Below are 20,127 nucleotides of genomic sequence, written 5' to 3'. Positions count from 1 at the left end.
TTCCGGCGTCCTCCGCGCCCCGCCCCCGCCCGCGCCTCTCACGCGCGGCAGATCGGGCGCCGCCTCCGTCAGAGCCCGGTCGCCGGGCTCCGGGAGCAGCTGCCTGCTCCGTCCGGCCCCGCGCGTCCCGCCCCGGCCCCGGCCCCGGGGCCCGTGTCCCCTCCCCGTCCCCCGCCCGCCCCTGGGCTCGCGGCCGCAGTCGGTGTCCGGCCCGCCGGGAGGGCGGCGGCACCAGCATGAGCTCGGACCCGGGTCGCGGCGGCGGCCGGAGTCGCGGGGCGGACAGCGGGGACGAGCAGCCGCCGCCTGCACCTCCCGGGCTCCCGGCCGAGCGCGCCGCGGGGCCTGACGAGCGGCTGCCGCCCCTGCCGCCCGCTGGCCAGGAGGCGTTGGCCGCCGGAGACTCCGGCGAGGGCCCCAGGCGCCGTCCGGACGCGGCTGTCCCCGAAGCGGGCGCCGGCGACCAGCCCGAGACGCGCTCCGTGTGCAGCAGCCGAAGCAGCAGCAGCGGCGGCGGCGGCGACAGGCGCGCCGGACACCAGCACCATCAGCCCATCTGCAAGATCTGCTTCCAGGGCGCGGAGCAGGTGAGGCCCCGCGGAGCCCCGGGCGCGGGCGGCGGGTTCAGCACCACGGACAGCGCCCGCGCTCCTCCGGGGCGGGTTGCGGGTCCAGTGTTTCCCTTCCCTTACCGTGAAGCCAAGGAAGTCCCACTGGCGAGTACAGGACTGATTTGGTCTGTACTTTTCTCTCCCGACCTGGCTTTGCAATTTACACGTTCTTCAGGTGCGTGGATGATAACTCTAAGACTGTATCTCTTGTGAATCACTCCGTGGATCTTGTGTGCACTTAGAAACAAACGTAGGATATAAGGTGAAGTCCATTTTCTGTTAATGCACCCTGAAAAGGATAGTCTGAGAATAAAACCTGGAGGTGAGTCACGTCACAGTCAAAAGGAGCAGGGTCTTTCGTTATTGTAAAATTTGGCCATCAAATCTCGCAGATGTGCGACTCGTGCTACCCTTCTTATAAAACAAACAGGAAAGTACTTCGAAAGAAAAGCTATTTAGCCAACCATGCACTTTATGTTGTATTCAAAGCAGAATTCTGAAAGTATAAACATCACTAGAGGGGTATGTAAACTAATACGACAGTAATCATGCAGAGGAAAGAATAGTATTATCTCTCTTACAGAATGTGTGGTCTGAAAAAACATTAGGTTTAATATTTTTAAAAGTAGGGTAATTGCATAAGAATATGCAGGCTTTTAAGAATATACTTCCTTAAGTCCATATTTATGATGCAACATTTAGAAAAAAATACAAGCATAATGCTGCTGCAGGCTGCTTTCTGGAATGTCGTGCACTTTTTCTTTACCAATGATTAAGAATAACTGAGGAGGAAATGCATATGACCATCACTTAAAAGTTATTACAGAGATTTAATAGTACAGCTTTCCCCCAAGGGTCCTGGGAGCTATATCTTGCAGACATTTTGTATGCTCAGAGAACATTTATGTCATAACTCTAAGCAATATCTTTGAAATAATTTAAAGACTTTAGTTTGATCCCCATCAGAGGTATAAAATTTTAATTTGATTTTCTGGGATAGAGCATGAGGGTCGTATCCTTCTGAATAAATGGCTTTGAAAGAAGAGAAACCAGGCATTGCATTTCCAAAGAGAGGCACAGATATTCACACAGAGATGTTTTCCTTGCAGGGTGAGCTGTTAAACCCCTGCCGATGTGACGGGTCCGTTCGGTACACACATCAGCTGTGCTTGCTAAAGTGGATCAGCGAGCGAGGCTCCTGGACCTGTGAGCTCTGCTGCTATAGATACCATGTCATAGCCATTAAAATGAAGCAGCCCTGCCAGGTAAGGACTGGCCTTTGTTTTTGTTAGCATGCATGTATTTGAGTTTAGTTATTACTCAGGACATTTACTTACGCTGTTTAAAAAAACATTTGAGGCTAATTGTAATAAAACCAAGATTTAGGATTTGTAGCGATGTGCTTTGAGAAAGCCATGATGTTTTATCTGAGAAACTCAAGTTTTAATCAGATGTTTTCCATAATAACTTATTTACTGGTCAAACTATAACCCAGTTTTGTGTTTAAAGGGGCAAGTTGGTAAAATGCCATCTACTACGTTTAAATCCATTTTGTTAATTAGGAATGCTATGCAATTTGTTTTGGTAATGTTTTGAGCTCTAGTGAGCTCCATTTATAGAAAACAGATGCAAGTAAATTGAAAAATTTACTGGCATAGAAACTTAGTTGAACCTATTAGTTCTAATCTAATGTTTCTTAATTCAACCAGCCTTGGTTTTTTTTTGAGACAAGGTTTTACTTTATAGTTCAGACTGGCCTTGAACTCACTAGGTAGCCCAGGTTGGCCTCAAACTCAAGGTGATGTTCCTGCCTCAGCCTCCTGAGTGCTGGGATTATAGTATGTGCCACCACGCCTGGCTTAGCTTTCTTTTTCACACCGAATTTTTTCACAGTTAAATTTTGACCACTTCTTTGCTATGTCAACCATACAGTGGATGTAAAATAATCCCCAACTGTTACTTTCAATAATAGTATTAAAATTGTATGCATTGTTAAACTTTTGTGTAAAGTCACATAATAACACCAAACCATAAACTCACAAATGTCCTGCAAAATTGACTTTTTTCCCTTTTAATTTCTCTTGTTGGAACTGATTCAAGATCTTGGAATAGGCTAGTGGAATATAAAGTATAAAGTATGACATCTTTTTAAAAAGTAGAATTATGTATAATCAGTGAGATCTGTTAGTGAGATGGGGGCAAAAACTAAGCAGACATGAAACAAAAGGTTCAAAACAGAGACAAAGGATGTAAGGAAGGAAAAAGAAGAGGGAATTAAAACACCGAGAGACAAAATAGTAATAAAATCTAGTGTTCTCTGTTTCTGTCCAAATTACCAAATCTGATTTGCATTGAGCAATAGAACATATATAAAATCATAGTGCTTGCAGGAAGAACCTGGAAGCTGCTGTATTACTATGCTAATCATTTAAATTTCATAGTTTTAAATTTATGCACCCTTCATATGGTTTGCAATTAATTAGCATCTTTGATAATTGCCATTTAAGGCATAATTAGCAAGCATGAAATGAAAATATGAATGTCTTCCAGCTGACCCGAGGCCTATGAATTATTTGGAAAGAGGAAGCATAGCTAATGTGGATGAATGATGTCATTATGGTGAAGACAGATACAAACACGACACATTTTCCCAGAACCTCTAATTGATTGAACTACTCAAGTATCAGTTTATGGATCCTTCATAGCTGTCTTGAAAAACAGACAGAACTGTGTCCAGAGGTCAGCGTGTGGTTAATGGAGCTGTGTCTGTAGCAATTTTATGAATAGAAATATGTGAGAAGATAAAAGAAGGGAGAGTTTTGTTGTTCCAGTGAAAAGTACATTGAGCTCAAAAGCTAAAACAGAATGCTAAGTATTTTGAAAGCTCCAACTTCTGGACACTACATACTAATTCATTGGGTATGATTAATTCTGAAGTAAATAGAAGCAGGTCTTTCATAAACATTTTAAGATAAAAATAAAAACCTGGCCAAAATACTATTTGCTAATTATAATTCTATAGAAAAAAGAATTGGCTATTACTATCTTTTGCCTCATCAAAAATTCAATAACTAAACAAAGGCACTTCCAAAAACTGTATAATATGATCCTCATCCTCCACTCAAAAAAGAACCAAAGCCCACATACTAACCTGATATTACTGACACACTTAGAATTAATTTTGTTATGATATATATAAATGCTATGATCTGTAACCTGATCTGACTTTTGCACTAAACTGTGAAAATAATATCTAGAAAGAAACTTCATATGAATTTGATAATAGTTGAAATGATTGTAGACATGAAATTGCTTTCCATGACTCTCCAATATATATATAAGACTTGGCACTCTTGAGGAACAGAAATCAGTTACAAAATTTCCAAAGAATGGGTTCTTATGCACAGAAGTAGTGTATTCTGAGATGTGGACTGGCTCCTTGAGCAGCATTTCTGTTCTGGATGACCCACAACCTAAGCATTTGCTCTGATTTTTAGTTTTCTCCCTTCCTGGAGTGTGGCCAGTCCAAGTTAGCATTTACTACCTTCATATTTCTATAGCGTGGTGTTTGAGATTCACTTCCTCATGGTGCAGAATCAAACAGAAAGTATGCGGGTGGCCCTCTTCTTCTGTTTCCATGTCCCTAAGTGTGGACCTAAGTACAGAGCCATCCCTCAGCAGTGAGCAGCAGGTCCCTTGGATGTGGAACAGAACACAGAAGAACTAATATTAGGAGGGAACATTTAGTGAACACTTCCCATGTGCCAGGCACTGTTCTAGGTGCTGTACCTATGTAGATACTGAGATTTAATCTGTGTAACCAATCAGGGAGGTGAGAAGTATTATCTCTATTTTATACAAAGGGAAACTGAAGCACAGAAAAGTTCAGTTACTTCTACTAGGTATGTAGCTAGCAAAATGCAAAGGCAGGATACAAGCACAGTCCATCTGGCTCCAGGGCCCACGGTCTCAGTGACTGTATTGGAAAACATTCTTCTCGATACCTTCTAGCTATTTTGATGTTTCTGGGTCTATGCTGACTTGTCAGATAAGCGAGTAAGTGTTGCTTTGAGCCTGGATCTCTATCTAGGAGGGTTTGCAAAGTTTGTGACTATGTTTTGCTGCATAACAAGCCACCTCAGTACTTAGTGGTTTAAACAGCAACTAGCGTTTATTACCTAAGAGTCTGTGTATCGGCTGAGGTCATCTGGGAGTTTCTTTTCCACCTGTCGTATTTCTTGACACCTTAGTCCAGGGGGGCGCATTCATTTGTCTTGTTCTTGGGGCTGGCTGGGCAGTGCAGGTGGAGGTTACAAATCTTTTAGAGCCCATCGTGGGAAGTAACGTGGTTTCACAGCTGGTGTAATTTCTTGTAAAAGCAAATCACAGGAACAGTTCCGATTCACAAGAAGGGGAAATAGACACCACCTCTGACCCGTCTTCTAAAGAGGTTGCCCATCTTTCGCTCACTGTGGGAGACAGCTTCTGAAATGCTCTTCGTACTTGCCCTCCTCTCTCTTTTGCCCTTATGTGGTCTGGACGGACTGGCACCCATCCCCACAGCTGCTCTCCTGGGGCTCAGAACCAAAGGAAAAATTTAAAAAAAATATGGAAGATTGGCTCCAGCAATGGTGTTTGAAATAGTGCATATCCCTAAGTACTTTCAAAAGTGATTGTTACATACACACACACACACACACCACACACACACACCCTGCTCAGTGGGAGACAAGGACCATGAAGGGGAAGGAGCAGGCAGCCAGAAAGCAGGTATCTATGTGGGAGGCATGCTGCCTACAGCCTAGAACCTTAGTTTTACTCCCTTTTCTCAAGGAGATTAGAACTCTTGGAGAATTCGGATCTAAATCTCTCCATTTCCTTAGATTTCAGTGATATTCAGCAAAAGAAAGGCAGCAGATACATCCTCTACAGCATATTTAAATTTTAACTGCCACATTATTAGCAGTAGGAGTTAATTAAGACTTTTGAGGTAATTAAAATGCATTTACCTTTCTATCTACTTGTGGAATCCATTTCATGAACATATCTAAGGTCTTCATTAATGTATTTTAAATGGGAAAGTGAATTATATTTTGAATCTCATAGTACAGTATAAAGTTAATGATAAACAAGAACGTATAAGATCAAATTTACTTTGAGATATTGGTAACATTATAGACTAAGCTACATTAAATACAGTACTTTCTCAAGATATGTAGATTTTTGAGGAAATAACATTTATTAAATAGATCATCATATCAGAAACTAAACTTGGTATAAAAATCAGAATGCACTGCCTACAGGTAGAAAAGTAGATGTAAATGGAAAATAATAGTATTAGCTTAGATAAACTACTTAAACTCTGTGCCTCAGTTAACATAGCTTTAAAAAGGATGTGATAATGCCACCTATGTTATACTGTGCGTTATTTTGTGGATTAGATACATAAATATACATGAAGTGCTTAAATCAGCACCTGGCCCAGGTGCTGATCATGAGTACTTCTCAGCTCTGGTCATGATTACTTGTTCAGTCTGCTAACAGGGGACCCTTTCAATTGCCCCCACCCTGCTCACATACAGGTCCTCTGGGTTCCTCCAATATCCCATCACCAAAGTGAAGTTCATGACTCCTCTTTTCCATATCATCCTTTCTCGAGTTTTATTTTTAATTGACAAAAATAGTAATTGCATACATTTATAGGGTACAAGATGTTTCGGTGCACGGATCCATTATGGAATGATTTAATCAGGCCTGTTAGCCTATCCATTACCTCAAAAATTTATCATTTCTTCATGGTGAGAACAGCTATGTCTTTTAGCTATTTTGAAATATAGAAATTGTTATAACTGTGGTCCTCATGCTGGACAATAGAACACTAGAACTTAGTCCTCCTGTCTAACTGTAGCTTTGTACACACTGGCCCTTTCTCCCCTTTCCCACTCCACCCCACCCCAGCCTCTGGTACTCATTATTCTACCTCCTCCTTAGTGGGTTCAGCTTTGCAGAGATTCCACATGAGCGAGATCATGTGGTTTGTATCTGTCTGTGTGGGGCTCATTCCAGTTAACACAGTGTCCTCTAGCTTCATCCATATTGACACAAATGGCAGAATTTCTTGTTCTTTGTTTTGTTGTCTGTTTTTCTTAAGGTTGAGTAATATTCCATTGTGTCTATATACCATAGTTTCTCATCCATTGATAGACAGTTCAGTTGTTTTCATATCTTGACTATCGTGAATCCAATATCATTCTTTATCCTCAGATTTTTAACCTCTGCTTTTAGGGAAACCCATGTCAGCTTCTGACCAAATTAGTTATCATAAATAATTAATGAACCATCCTGTTTTCAAAGCAGATGTAATAAGCTTTAATGATATCAGAGCATAGGAGCATATTTACTGTCCAAACGCCCTACACCTTGGGTCTTGTTTATGTCTTTTTGGGGTCTTCTCATAATTGAAGTTATGAGATGCTTTGAAATGTGGCCAAGCTCAGGATGGCACTACTCAAGCCAGGGAGCCATCCTTCCTCTCTTCTTGGAAATGTCCTCTGTCAGCTGGGCTGCCTGAGACCAGTCAGTAAGGAAGGCGGGAGAAGTGCCAAGATTCCAGGTGGGAAATCATGAACAGGTCTTGGCTGAGCATCCCCCAATGAATCGTGGTGTCTCCCAACTTTCCTTCCTCCTCCTTTGTTACTCAGGGCACCAGAGGGAAGGACTAATGATGTCTCACTTGCCTGGGGAGGGATGGAGAACTTACCGCGGGCCATATACCTTTGTGGGTATTAGGTAGGCCCCTAGCCGTTTTTACTAGCCTATCACATTTTTATTGGCCTTTCCTTACTTCTTTTTCTTTAAACATTTACAATGGGCAACAGGTCTTCTCACAGCAGCATGAATGACTGGAGTCTCCTAGGAAGGAGAGTGACATGAGATTATTTTTCATTTTTTATCCATATTCTCAAAACCCTGAGATTCATCATACTATATTTATGTTAGAGAGGAATTGGGCACCAGCTAGGTTTGTGTTGGTTATCTTCTTAAGGTACAGCTTCCGAACCTATTTGTAAGGCATTCATAGAACTTTGATTAACTTTTTGAGGATCCTGTAGTCATTATTTACCTAAATGGGGCACAAAAGAAGTATTTCTACCTTGAGAGCTAATTGTTAGTACGACGTAGCTGATGCACTTGGAGGAGATGACAATTAGGATTGAAATGGACTGAGATTCTGAATGTGCTATTAGGAAAACATTGGTGCATGAACGGCATCAGCATTGCACACAGTCATTTTAAATCATTCAAGTCATTTACATTTTATGGCTTAAAAATGTCCATATATGTGTGACCTTGTGACGTGGTTAGCTACCACTTTGACCTTTTCTCTGCTGTTCTTACCAACATTCTCTCTAGGTGTAATACAAACAGTAAGATGAGGGGAGATTTTTCATGACTGAGCCTGAATACCTGAAAAACAATGTTCAAATCTAATACTTCAGAGCATAAGGAACTAAAAATGTCAAACAAAGACTATATCATGGGACAATTGCTTTGCCTTAGGAATAGTTTTTGTTTCATTTGCTTACTCATTCCCTGAACACGTGTATCTGCATTTGGCTCACTTGAAAAGATTAATGATTCTCTACTGGGTGAAATATGTACACTAGACTTTGTTTGTACTGTAGCCATCTTATTTACTGTATAGGCTGCACATGTAGTGATTTTACAATTTTTCCAGGTGGTTCTCAGACAGGAGGAAAAGAAGGTGGAGCACATTTGGGCTTTATGCTGTGGTGTTTTTCACCTTTATAGAGCAATGCTTGGAGACAACTGGACCCCATAAGTGATATTGTCCAGAACGTTCTTCTCCCACACACCTGCTCTTGTAGCTCTTTTAAAAGTGTATTTCCTTCTTGCCACATCTTTTCTTTCTTTTTTCTTTCTCTGCCTCTTCACCCTGCTGCCTACTGGAGAGAGCACCTTGTCCTTAGTGGAACTGCTGCAGAACTATTCTTCAGTCACAGCAGGTTGGGGTGGCAGGAAAACTCAGCTGTGATTGTCCCGAGGAACGTTGCCATGGCTCCAAAATGTCTTCATTTGATAACATTCATCTTGTTCCTTAAACCAGAGGGTTACAAACCTTTTCTCTTAGGAGCCAGATATTTTAGGCTATGAAAGCCATTGGAGCTACTGTCCCACAAGGGGAAAAGTCATAGAGAAATGAACAAGCCGGGCTGTGCTCCCGTACAGCTTTCTTTATACATGGTGAAATGTGAATTTCATGTAATTGTAATCAATAGAGAAACAATATTCTTTGAGCAATACTTCACCCAACCTCTTAATAATGTGAAAACTTGTGGCCTACTCTAGAAGGCCCAGGTGGCAGCTGGACTCGGCCTCCCTAGTGCAGTAAGTAGTTCAGACAAATGCGGGATTGATGTGGATGGAAGTGCTTTGTGACCTCTTAAAAAATTCCACTAGTGAAGTGTTTCTAAATATTTGCATTTCTTTGTCATTGTGAGTGAAATTATAATGAGCTTACATCATCTAGAAAATGCGCCACTTTAGTTCCATAACAGAATGCTATTAACTTGTTAATATTGAATATTAAAGCCATTATTTCTTCCAACAGTTTCTTGGTTGTGTTAGACTCAGACCCTGAATTCCCAGGGTAGCTTTAGTTAAGTCAGGAGCAGAAGGCAGGGCCGTCTCAGCATGAGTGCTTGCTGTCCCTGGAGCAAACCAGGGAGTCTTGGAGCTCACTGTTGAGAACTCTTGTGGTCCATCCCTAAGCAAATCCTCCCAGGCTGTCCAGAGCCCAGCATTCGGGCTGGAGTATCCCCTTACGAAAGTCTGACGTGAGATTATTTCAGTTTGCTCAGGGTTTCTAGGCTCACAGTCCCAATTGTTAAGCCTGGCAACAACCGGGACAAGTTTTAGAGCAAGTCATGTGACACAGCTCAGGTTTGCTTGCAATTCATTTTTGAGGTCACATTGTGGGCACTTGTGAATATCACGCATGAAAAAGTGAATGAGTGAATGAATGAATAGATGTGTAAATGAGTGTTTTAGTGAAGTGGCCGGATTCGCAGAAGTCATGTCATTTCTGCAGTGAGGTTACATCTGAAACTAGTCAAATTGTGTTCAGTAGTCATACTTGTATATTTGCCATCTTGTATATTGGCCGTTAGTTTTCAACTTGTATTTAAGTTGATCTTCTAGTAATGCAATTCAAGATTTGCTTGGGCAAATATATTCAGTTTTTCATACTGCAGCAAAATGCCTTAAAAGTAATAGAGGGATTTATTTTTAAAAAACAAGACTTTTTTTGAAGCTCCCAGTGAGACATATCTGCTCTTTTCAAAACATAAAATGTCATGAAAAAGAGACTCAGTGAATACAGAATTATCCATGTGTGACACATTTATTTTCTTGAGATTGTCTCTGGTTGAAGGGTTTCATGTAGCATTTGTTCGGGGAATTTGAATAATTGGTTGGAAATTTTACTCTATGATATGGATATAGGCGGACTGCTAAGAATGTTGGCTGAATACAGCGTTTTGGTATGAAGTCTGGCACCTGGCTGAAAACAAGGGGACATCTCTGTGATGAGCAGTTTGTGTAGTTGTACTGTGACTTCAAAAATGATTTTTCTGGTGGTGAATACAATACTGCAATACAGAGAGATACAGCAAGGAACAGGCTATTTCCTCCTTGCTCACTTCCTGCTTTGTCTTAGCATGTGGCTTTGCTTTAATGTGACTGATGCTTCATTGAAGAGATTGGAACAAAGGAAATTCAGCTTCCTTCTATTTTCAGACCTTCTAAGAGTAGAATGGGATGACTTGGAAGGGCACAATGGGAGCACATCTGACCCTTCAGAATAGCAGGGGGTGGGCTGATGAGTAGATAATCGCCTACAATTACCAGTAAATGGATGGCTGAGTCTGAGAATTCTGCCAAGAGAAACTGCACTGTGGCTGGTATTTTCTGTATCCTTAGATATCTAACCACGTCTTCCTTGTGAGCATAACTCATAATTCAACAGCTGTTCCACAGGAGCCAAATGAAGTTTGATATAAGTAGAGGTGGACTGGGAACTGTTGCATGAGAGAACGTGAGTAAAAACCTAGGAGGATTTCCCTACAGATTAAGTCAGTAAGGGAAGCCACTTTCTGATTCCACCCCTCCCTTAGGTGTGACATGCTGTGAAAACTTCCATCAAACAACCTGTTCTCTTTCCAGTTTTTATCTCTTCCAGTTAGTCTGCTTTGACTCTTGATGTCTGAGGAATGTCTCCTTAGCAGAGTAATAAAGTTTCATTGCCTTATTGTGCTTTTTAGTTTTGCTTCTCTTTTTGGTATGCTAATTATGTGCCAGTGGCCAAGAGCTTAATTTGGGCACCAGCGACCCTCCCATAAACCTTTATTATTCTAGGCCCCTCTGGGCCCTCCTCTGATATATATGGTCTTGCAGTTGTGCCAAATGTCATCTCCCCACTCAATTTGGGTCATGCCACTGAGCGACAAAATAGTTCAAATGAGCAAGGGGCTATTTCAAGTAATTTACACAGGCTTGTCTTGGTTTGTCCAACCTGCTAAAAAAAAATTAAAAAGATTTTAGGAAGGATAACATCTCTCACGAATATCAGGGGCATTTTATTTGTATTCTTATGAAAGAATATTTCAGAAGCCAAAGGAAATGCTTTCATCCTGCACTCTCTCTCACCTAACTTGACTTTGTTACTCTAGCAGATGTCTTCATAAATATGTAAGAGGATTCTATAAATTTAAGAAAAATAAAAGAAATGAAACTCTTACAGCCGAGCACAGGATTTGCCCGGCCTATAGTGGATATTCTTTATAGTGAATGTGTCTGTTATATATTCTTCATAGTGAATGTTTCTTTTGTTCTTGTTCCATGTTTTTCTTCTGGTATTGAATGTCGTCTTACTAGCTTCTTTTGTATGGCTACAAGGAGATGCTAGGCTCCCCATGAGACCACCAGTCCTTTGCAGAGAGAGACGGGCTCAGTGGTGAACAGAGTGGGCAGTGTTTGCCTGCACATTATTCTGTAGGACCAAGCATGCCCGGCTCACCCTAGAAGTAAAAGAAATTTGGAATGAAGCCACTCTTTAGTCTCTTCCCATACAATCTTCTGCTGTCTGTCATGATAGTCACCCAGTCACCTTGCCATACCTTCTAATAAATTTGCTTTCAAATCTAGACAAAACTTCTCAGTAATTTGAGTAGCTGAAGGAAACTAAAAAGAAAGAAAGAAAGAAAGAGTTAGACTAACAAGATTACAACTAACTTTTCTAAAACTTGGTGGGTAGCTCTGGGGTACCTGGTTCTCAGGATACGGGGTGAAAGACTCCTAGATATTGAAACATTTCTGAATGATTTGGTGGGACATATCAGGATGGGTGATGCATCTGTCTTTTACTGCCTCCTCTGACCTGCCACTACTGACATGGGAGACAGTATCTGTTACAGAAAAGTGAACTTGGAAAAGAGATATGCTACTTTATTTTGGACAAGATTAAACTCTTACTAAAAGTAAACTTTACAGGGGAAACAGCAGCTTTCCCTTAAATTGCCTGCAGGGACGATTTTGTTGTCAGGTCACAAGGAATGGGTGGAGATAATTAACCTAATGGAGCTTAGCAATGGATCAGTGTGTGTTTATTTTTGTTCTGGAAAATAATTTTACTCATAGTTCAGGAGTAACTTCAGAATATTCCAGCTGTTAGTTCCTACAATGAACTACGTAGTCAATACTATGTTACTGCTTAATTTTTACTTATTCAACAGATTAACCACTACTACATAGTAGGCACTGTTCTAAGCCCTTGAGTTAGTTAAAACAGCAAGCAAGACTTATGATTCTAGAACTTAAATTATTGATGATATGGGACAGAAAATAAGAAAGCAAATAAATTTGAAAACTAAATAACTATAGATCCTGTTAATGACTCTAGTGGAAATAAACTGAGTTTAATGGTTAATTTTATTTCATGGTGTGTTCTAACATTTGGTTAGACATTATTTTGGGTGTGTTTATGGGGGTGTTTCTGCACAGATTAACAATGGAATCTATAGATTGAGTAACACAGGTTTGTGATTTGCTGTCTATCCCCTTATTTATTCATCTATTCAATCATTCAGTGAATATTTCTTGGTGACCTACTAGGTGTCAAACACTATTGTAGGCACTGGGGATTAACAAGAGTAAATAAAAAAAAGTGAAATTCTAGTCATCAGGTCATACATACCAGAAAGACTGTTATAAATAGAAATTTCAAGCAAATTAGTGATTTAATTAGTGGTAAGTGCTAAGGAAAAATACATGAAGGGGACATGCATTGTTGAAATATAGTGTTAAAATTTTAGGCAGGTTGGATAGGAAAGACTGGAATGCACAATTTTTTATTTGGTTGACAAAATCTTTCTAATGTACAGCCTTTTAGAAATATAGTATGCTAATGATTATGTATCATAAGTAGTTTTCTTAGCATTTCATTCTTGGTTTTAATTTTCTATCAATCAACTGGGAAGGTCATATGTATAACCTATAGTTTTATAATTTGGATCAGTATATTAAAATCCTTGTTAGAGCTTCAATTTCTCCTGTTTTGATATCCAGTGTACTGTAGTGAAGAGTCAAGACACTGGTTTTAGGAGCAAGGGAAAACTATTGCAATTAGAAATGTTAAGGGAAAAAGAATAGTGAAAATGTATTTTGGATTCTAAGAAACACATATGTTCATTTTATGCCTCCTGAGTCATTTAAAGTATTTAATTATGTTGCCACATTGGAGATTCAGTCTACAGAATTATCAAAATATTAGGATCTTAAATAAAAGTTTGCACATATGACAAATCAGGTGTATATGTGACTATGATTATTTTTAATACTGATTTTTATAAATATATGTGATAATAAAACCAGTAAAAAAATAATTTTAGACCTATTTGCTCCAGAGACAAGTACAAGTTTTCTGTGGAAAAAAATCACAGTTTCTGAGATGGATTGTTCTGAAGAGAAGCCCCATCATCTCACTGAATGTCATCCTGAAACCCGGCTATTTGGAGAATGGATGTTTGAGGCTGTAATTTGCAAGATAATATAATTGAGAGATATTGAAGTGGCTCATACATGACTTGGCCACCGTGAAAGACATGCAATGACTTAAAGAGGGGAAATGACTTTTTATGTTGCTCTGGGAACTATAAATTGATATTTGGGCTTCCAAAATCCATTTGGAAACAAATAGCTTCTATTTATCCATGTAATGGTACGCTAAGCAGTCCATTTTTTTTTTGAATTTCTGACATTGACAGGAAATATGACTATAAAGGACTTTTAAAGGGTGAAGATTCCTTCCTCTTCTTCAAAAAACTTGTAATAATATAGAGACATTTTGTTTGAGCATTTGGCACTTATTCAATGAAAACAGAATAATTATTTCCCCAAATTTGGTGAGCAGTGTCATCCGTAACTTGAGACCTTTAGCTCTTAAAAGCCATAAGCATTAATGGGTTATTAAGAATCTTTTGTTCAGAAAAAATGTGACTGTCATTTCTTGGAGAATAAGATGTTATTTATGGACACACGCAGGAAGTAGGAGAGATTGTTTTCAGGAAGGTGTTCTCCGTGGAGCCCTTGTCCAAGTCTCGTGTGACTGGTTGATTGCTTTTGTATTAAACTAGTTTAGACAATCTGTTAAAAACTCAAAACCTTTCAAAACAAGCCAAGAGTTCCTGTGGCTTGTGGAGCAGGAATCCTGTATCCCTGTCCCTGCCCCAGGGAGACGTCGGAAGAGCTCCACTGTGCAACTCCGCCCTCTAGCGTCTCACAGGAACTTCAGTTAAGTTCTTAGAATTGCATGCGTGAGGCAGAGTTCTACAAGGTGAAAGATACTTCTATACTTTTCCCATCTTAGTTGAAAATAAATTTGACCCAGATTCCATTTATTTAAAAAAGATTTATCATCTGTTCTTTCTTATCTAATTTGTTTGAACAAACGTGTCACTTTTTTCTATTTGATTAGATTTTGATTTTTATCAAAATGTGTTGTTTTTTTAATTCCACTTTGCAGTTTAGGAGCATTTACTTTTCACCCCGTTCAGAGATTTTTGGAAGAGCTACTTCTTAAATAGTTTAAGAAAGTAAAGCAAGTGAACTCAAGAATGTTAAACTTATTTAAACTTATTTTAGGGATTGCATTCAAATTTTGATTGCCCATTTTATATCTGGGTGCAGTAAGTTTAAGCAGAAGATAATTTATAATATCCATAATCTCTATCAAAATATATGTATGTCTTGATGATCAAATATTTTATTTTTTTGTGAACTAAGGCAAAACTCTGTAAGGAACAACCCATTTATATTCATACATGTGAAAGCAACTATCCACCAATTATTGGAAATTTTTTACTTGCAAGAGAAACAGCGATGGCATTTTAGCTTCTTTTGTTTGACTTTAAATTTTCAAAGAGGGCATTTTATTTTGCTTCAGGCAATATTTCTAAAGAGAATTAGATGAGAAGCCATTTTCATGATGTAAAACTTATGAACTATATTTGAAAATGAGGTTTTTAATTACTATGGATTGTTTTACTAATAGCAAGCCATCTTGCTTGAGGGAGAAATTTTTTCCAAGCAGCTTAAGTTCTTAGTTAATAACTGGAGAACATTAATTAAGCAGTAACTGTTGAGGCACCAACCATCTCCTCAGGCACCATCATTGGTGGGAGGATGTGTGGAGAATGATTCTCTCTGGCTGGTTGTTAATTCCCAGGAATGCTTCTGTACCCTGGAAGTAACAAAGAAATAAAAGAAGAGAAAAGAGAGTGACACATCATTTTCTTTTTCTAAATGGGCAATACAATTTTATTTTAGAACCACAAGGCAGTTCAAAAGCATTTATAATTAGTATTGAACAAACATTATTTGTCTGGGAGCATACGCATACCTTTTGTAGATCAATGAGGCCAGAATTACTCCTGGTGATTTGATGTACAGAAAAAGGGACCTTACTTATGAGGAATGATGTACAAGCAGCTTTTAAAAACTTGGTTTGTAGCGCTGCCCTTGACTTATTAGTTGACTAACTTATATATCCAAAAGACTCTGAAAGCATGGTAAAAAGTGGAAGGAATATTGTGCTCCTCCAGGGAAAACCATTTCAACTCCCTGGTTTTCAAAGGTATATGGCCAGAGGGGAGGCCAGAGGGGCAACTGTAGGAGTACAGAACTTCTGTTAGAGGATGGCATGTCCATAACATTGATTAAACTTTATTTATATAAGTTTTAAACCAGACCATTGGATTTTAATGTTAAGTACATTTGCATACATGCCTTTATTTATTTAAAAATTAATTATTTTACATAGACAGAGATTGCATATTTTACTATGTTCAGCATGTTGTTTTGAAATAGGTATACATTATGGAATGGCTAAATTGCATTGCCTCATACTTGTATCATTTGTCGTGGTGAGAACACAACATCTACTCTTTAGCAATTTTCAAGACTGTGCTGTAGTCACCATATTGACAATATATCTCTTGATCTTATTCTTCCTAACTGAAATTTTGAATTCTTTGACCAACATGTCCTTACCCTTAACTCCTGGTAATGACCATTCTATTCTCTGCTTTTATGAATTCATCTTTATTTTAGATTCTTTAGATCTTTATTTTAGATTCTTTAGATACTTTAGATTCTTTAGATCTCACCTATGTAGGTGAGATCATGTTTGTCTTTTTTGTGCCTGGCTTATTTCACTTAACAGAATGTCTTCCAGGTTCATCCACGTTGTTATAAATGAAGAAATTCCATAATTTTTGCTCATTTTTAAGGCTGAGTAGTATGCCATTGTCTTTATCCTTTCATCTGTTGATGGATGCAGGTTGATTCCATATTTGGTTATTGTGAATAATGCTGCAGTGGACATAAAGGGGCAGAAAACCTTTGGAGAAACCGACTTCGTTTCCTTTGAATATATCCCTAGCAGTAGAATTGCTTGATTTGATGGTAGCTCACTTTTTATTTTTTTTCAGGAAGCTCTATGCTGTTTTCCATAAGACTTATCCCAATTTACTTTCCCAATAACAGTTGTACAGGGTTGCCTTTGCTCCATATCCTTGTCAACACTCGCTATTTTTTCCTTTTGGTAATAGCCATTCTAACAGGTATTGGTGACATTTTATTGTGGGTTATTTACATTTTCCTGACAGTTAGCATTGTTGGTAGTTTTCATATAGCTGTGTGGCCTTTTGAAAAGTTTTTGAGTCCTGGGTTCATTTTCATTCATTCATTTATTTATTTACTATCATCATCATCATCATCATCATCATCATCATCATCATCATCATCATCATCATTTGCAGTTCTGGGGAGTGACAAATGGCACATGCTAGGCAAGCATTCCCAATGCACTCATTTCTAGAATCAGGTGGCGTCCTTACTATTCAGTTCTTTGAATGTCTTATAGATTTTGGATATTAACCTCTTGTCAGATGTATGGATTGCAAATACTTTCAATCTGTATGTTGTTTCTTCATTTTGTTATTTCCTTTGCTGTTTAGATGCTTTTAAATTTTATGTAATTATATTTCTTTTTTGGCTTGTGTTGCCAGTGCTTTTAGGGTCATATCCAAAAAATTATTCCCTAGATAAGTGCATGAATTTTTCCCTTGTCTGTTTTTGTAATACAGTAGTTTTACAATGTAGGGTCTGATGTTTAAATCTTTAATCTACTTTGCCTTGATTTTTGTATGTAGTATGAGACAAGGGTCTAAATTCATTGTTCTGCATGTTGATACAGTTTTTCCATCACCATTTACTGAAGAAACTATCATTTCCCTTTTGCATGTTCTTGGTAATTTTATAAAAAAAATCTATTGACTGTAAATGCATGGATTTATTTCTGGGCTCCCTATTCTGTCCATAGGTCTATATGCCTGTTTTAATATTGTTAGAATGCTTTGTTGAATACTGTGGCTTTGTAGTATATTTTGAAATCAGGTAGTATAATGTTTGCAGCTTTGTTCTTTTTTTGTTTAAGATTGCTTTGATAATTTGGCATCTTTTGTGGTTTGGTATGAGTTTTTCTATTTTAGTGAAGAGTGACACTGGAACTATGATAGGGATTGCATTGAATCAGAAGATTGCTTTGGGTTGTATCAACATTTTAACAATACTAGTTTTTCCAATCCATGCACAGGTTATTATTCCATTTAGTATGTCTTCTTCAAATTCTTTAATAATGTTTTATAGTTTTCAGTATAGAAGTCTTTCACTTCCTTGGTCAAATTTATTAAGTATTTTAATATTTGTAGTTATTGTAAGTGGAATTTTTTTGATATCTTTTTCATATTATTTATTAGTATATAGCAATGTACTGATTTTTTCCATATTGATTTGTTTCCTGCAATTTTATTGGATTTGTTTATTATTTCTGACAGTTGTTTTGATGGAGTCTTTAGGGATATCTCACTCCTGCAGGTTGTTGTACTAATAAATGTCTGGAAGCCGTCACTTTGAGTACTTCTTATAACTGTGGAAACCAAAGGTAACTTGTATTAATCTCATCATGTCTCAATAAATTTAATATTGAAATATTTATACAAATTTTTCTTTTCCTGTTGTGTACTTTTTTTGGTGGACTCCATATATATATATATATATAGGGAAAATTTAACTTCTTGCTTTCTGCTGTGGAAGCTTTTATTTCTTTCTCCAGCACAACTGCTCTAACAAGGACTTCCAGTACTATGTTGAGTAGAAGTGGTGGTTGTAGGCAGCCTTGTACTCTTTTTGATTGTAGAAGAAAAACTTTCAACTTTTTACTCTTGAGTATGATATATGCTGTGGATTATCATATACAACCTCTATTGGACTGAGTTACATTCCTTTTTTACCTAGTGTTGAATTTTTATAACAAAACAATGTTGAATTTTTCAAATGCTTTTTTCTGTATCTGTTGAGAGAATCCATACTTTTTTTTTTTTTTTTTTGCTTTTTATTCTATTAGTCTAATGTATCACACTGGTGGATTTGCATATGTTGAAATATCTTTCCATACCTGGAATACATCCCACTTGATCTTGTTAAATTAGCCATTTAATGTGCTACTAAATTTGGTCACTAGTATTTTCTTGGGGATTTTTGTATCTAAATTTATTAGGGAATGGGTCTGTAATTTTCCTTCCTGTTAGTGTCCTCATCTTGCTTTGGTATCTAGCTAATGCTGGGAATGAGTTTAGAAGTATTTCCTCTTCAGTTTTTTTTTTAAAAGAGATTCTTTAACTGTGTGGTAGAATTCAGCAGGGAAGCCATTAGGTCCAGCACTTTTCTTCAGAGGAAGAGTTTTTATTACTGATTGGAACTTCTTATTTTTGGTGTTAAGGTTTAGATCTAAAATGTTCCCCAAAGTCTCACATGTCTGGAGGCAGAGCCTGGTGAGAAGAGGTGGGTCACTAGGGACATGATCTGGAAGCGTGTATTCTTGTTCTCAGCTCTTCCTTTCACCCTCTGCTCCCTAGCATCTGTCTACTGCTATACCTTTCCACCATGTTGTTTCTGCCTTGGAGCCAACTGACCATGGACTGAATCTCTGAAACATGAGCCAAAATAAACTTCTCCTCCTTTAAGTTGTGGGTGTTGGATATTTTTTCACAGTGATGGGAATGGACTAATACAATTGGTCTGTTAAGATATTCAATTTCTTGATAATTTTTTCTTGGTAATTCTATGTGTCTAGGAAATTATCCATTTCTTCTAGGTTATCAATTTTTTTGCCATGTAATTGCTGAAAGCAGACTCTTCAGATCCTTGGTTTTTTGGTAGCATCAGCTGTAAGGTCTCTTCATTTCTCATTTCCTTCCTTTTCTTCTTTTTTCTTAGTCTCATTAAAGGTTTGTTAACTTAGTCTATCTCTTCAAAAACAATTAGTTTTCTGATATTTTCTATTATTTTTCTTATATTTATTTCATTTACTTTTGCTCAGATCTCTATTATTTCTCTTTTGTTACTGACTTTGGGCTTAGTTTGTTTTTCTTGTACCAGTTCTTTGAGGTATAATGTTAAATTATTTGAGATCTTTTTGGTTTAAGCTTTTATTGCTATAAATTTAATTCTTATAATTACTTTTGCTGCATCCCATAAGTGTTGATCTGTTGTGTGTCCATTTTCCTTTATCTGAAAGTATTTTTAATCTTCTTTTAAAATTTCTTCAACTCATTAGTTGTTCCAGAACATGTTATTTAATTTCCACATGCTAGGGCCAGGGATATAGTTCAGTGGTGCCATGCCTGCCTTGCAAGTGCAAGGTCCTGAGTTTGAACCCTCATATCCAAAACAAAACAAAATAAAACCTGAAAACAAAACAAACTGAAACAAACCTAATTTCCACTGCTTTGAATTTTCTGAAATTCTCCTATTACTGATTTCTAGTTATGTACCATTGTGGCTGGAAAAGATACTTGATATTAGTTTAGTATTTTAA

At 38.2% G+C, this 20,127-nt stretch overlaps 1 protein-coding gene across 1 annotated transcript in view; it reads left to right on the top strand.

Annotated features, from left to right (window-relative positions):
• The first annotated feature begins 236 nt into the window (after positions 1-236).
• Positions 237-20,127, top strand: part of Marchf11 (membrane associated ring-CH-type finger 11) — a 117,294-nt gene continuing 97,403 nt past the window's right edge. The window contains exons 1-2 of the mRNA XM_004845269.3: positions 237-587; positions 1,721-1,876. Coding sequence (XP_004845326.1) covers positions 237-587; positions 1,721-1,876 — 507 coding nt within the window. The remainder of the gene's footprint in view (positions 588-1,720; positions 1,877-20,127) is intronic.

Source organism: Heterocephalus glaber, unplaced genomic scaffold (assembly GCF_053883595.1).
Source record: "Heterocephalus glaber isolate CG9 unplaced genomic scaffold, H.glaber_assembly_v1.0 deba00001538, whole genome shotgun sequence".
In the NCBI taxonomy this organism is placed as follows: Eukaryota; Metazoa; Chordata; class Mammalia; order Rodentia; family Bathyergidae; genus Heterocephalus; species Heterocephalus glaber.
Note: the sequence above shows the minus strand (reverse complement) of the source record. Positions and strands in the feature narration are given on the sequence as shown.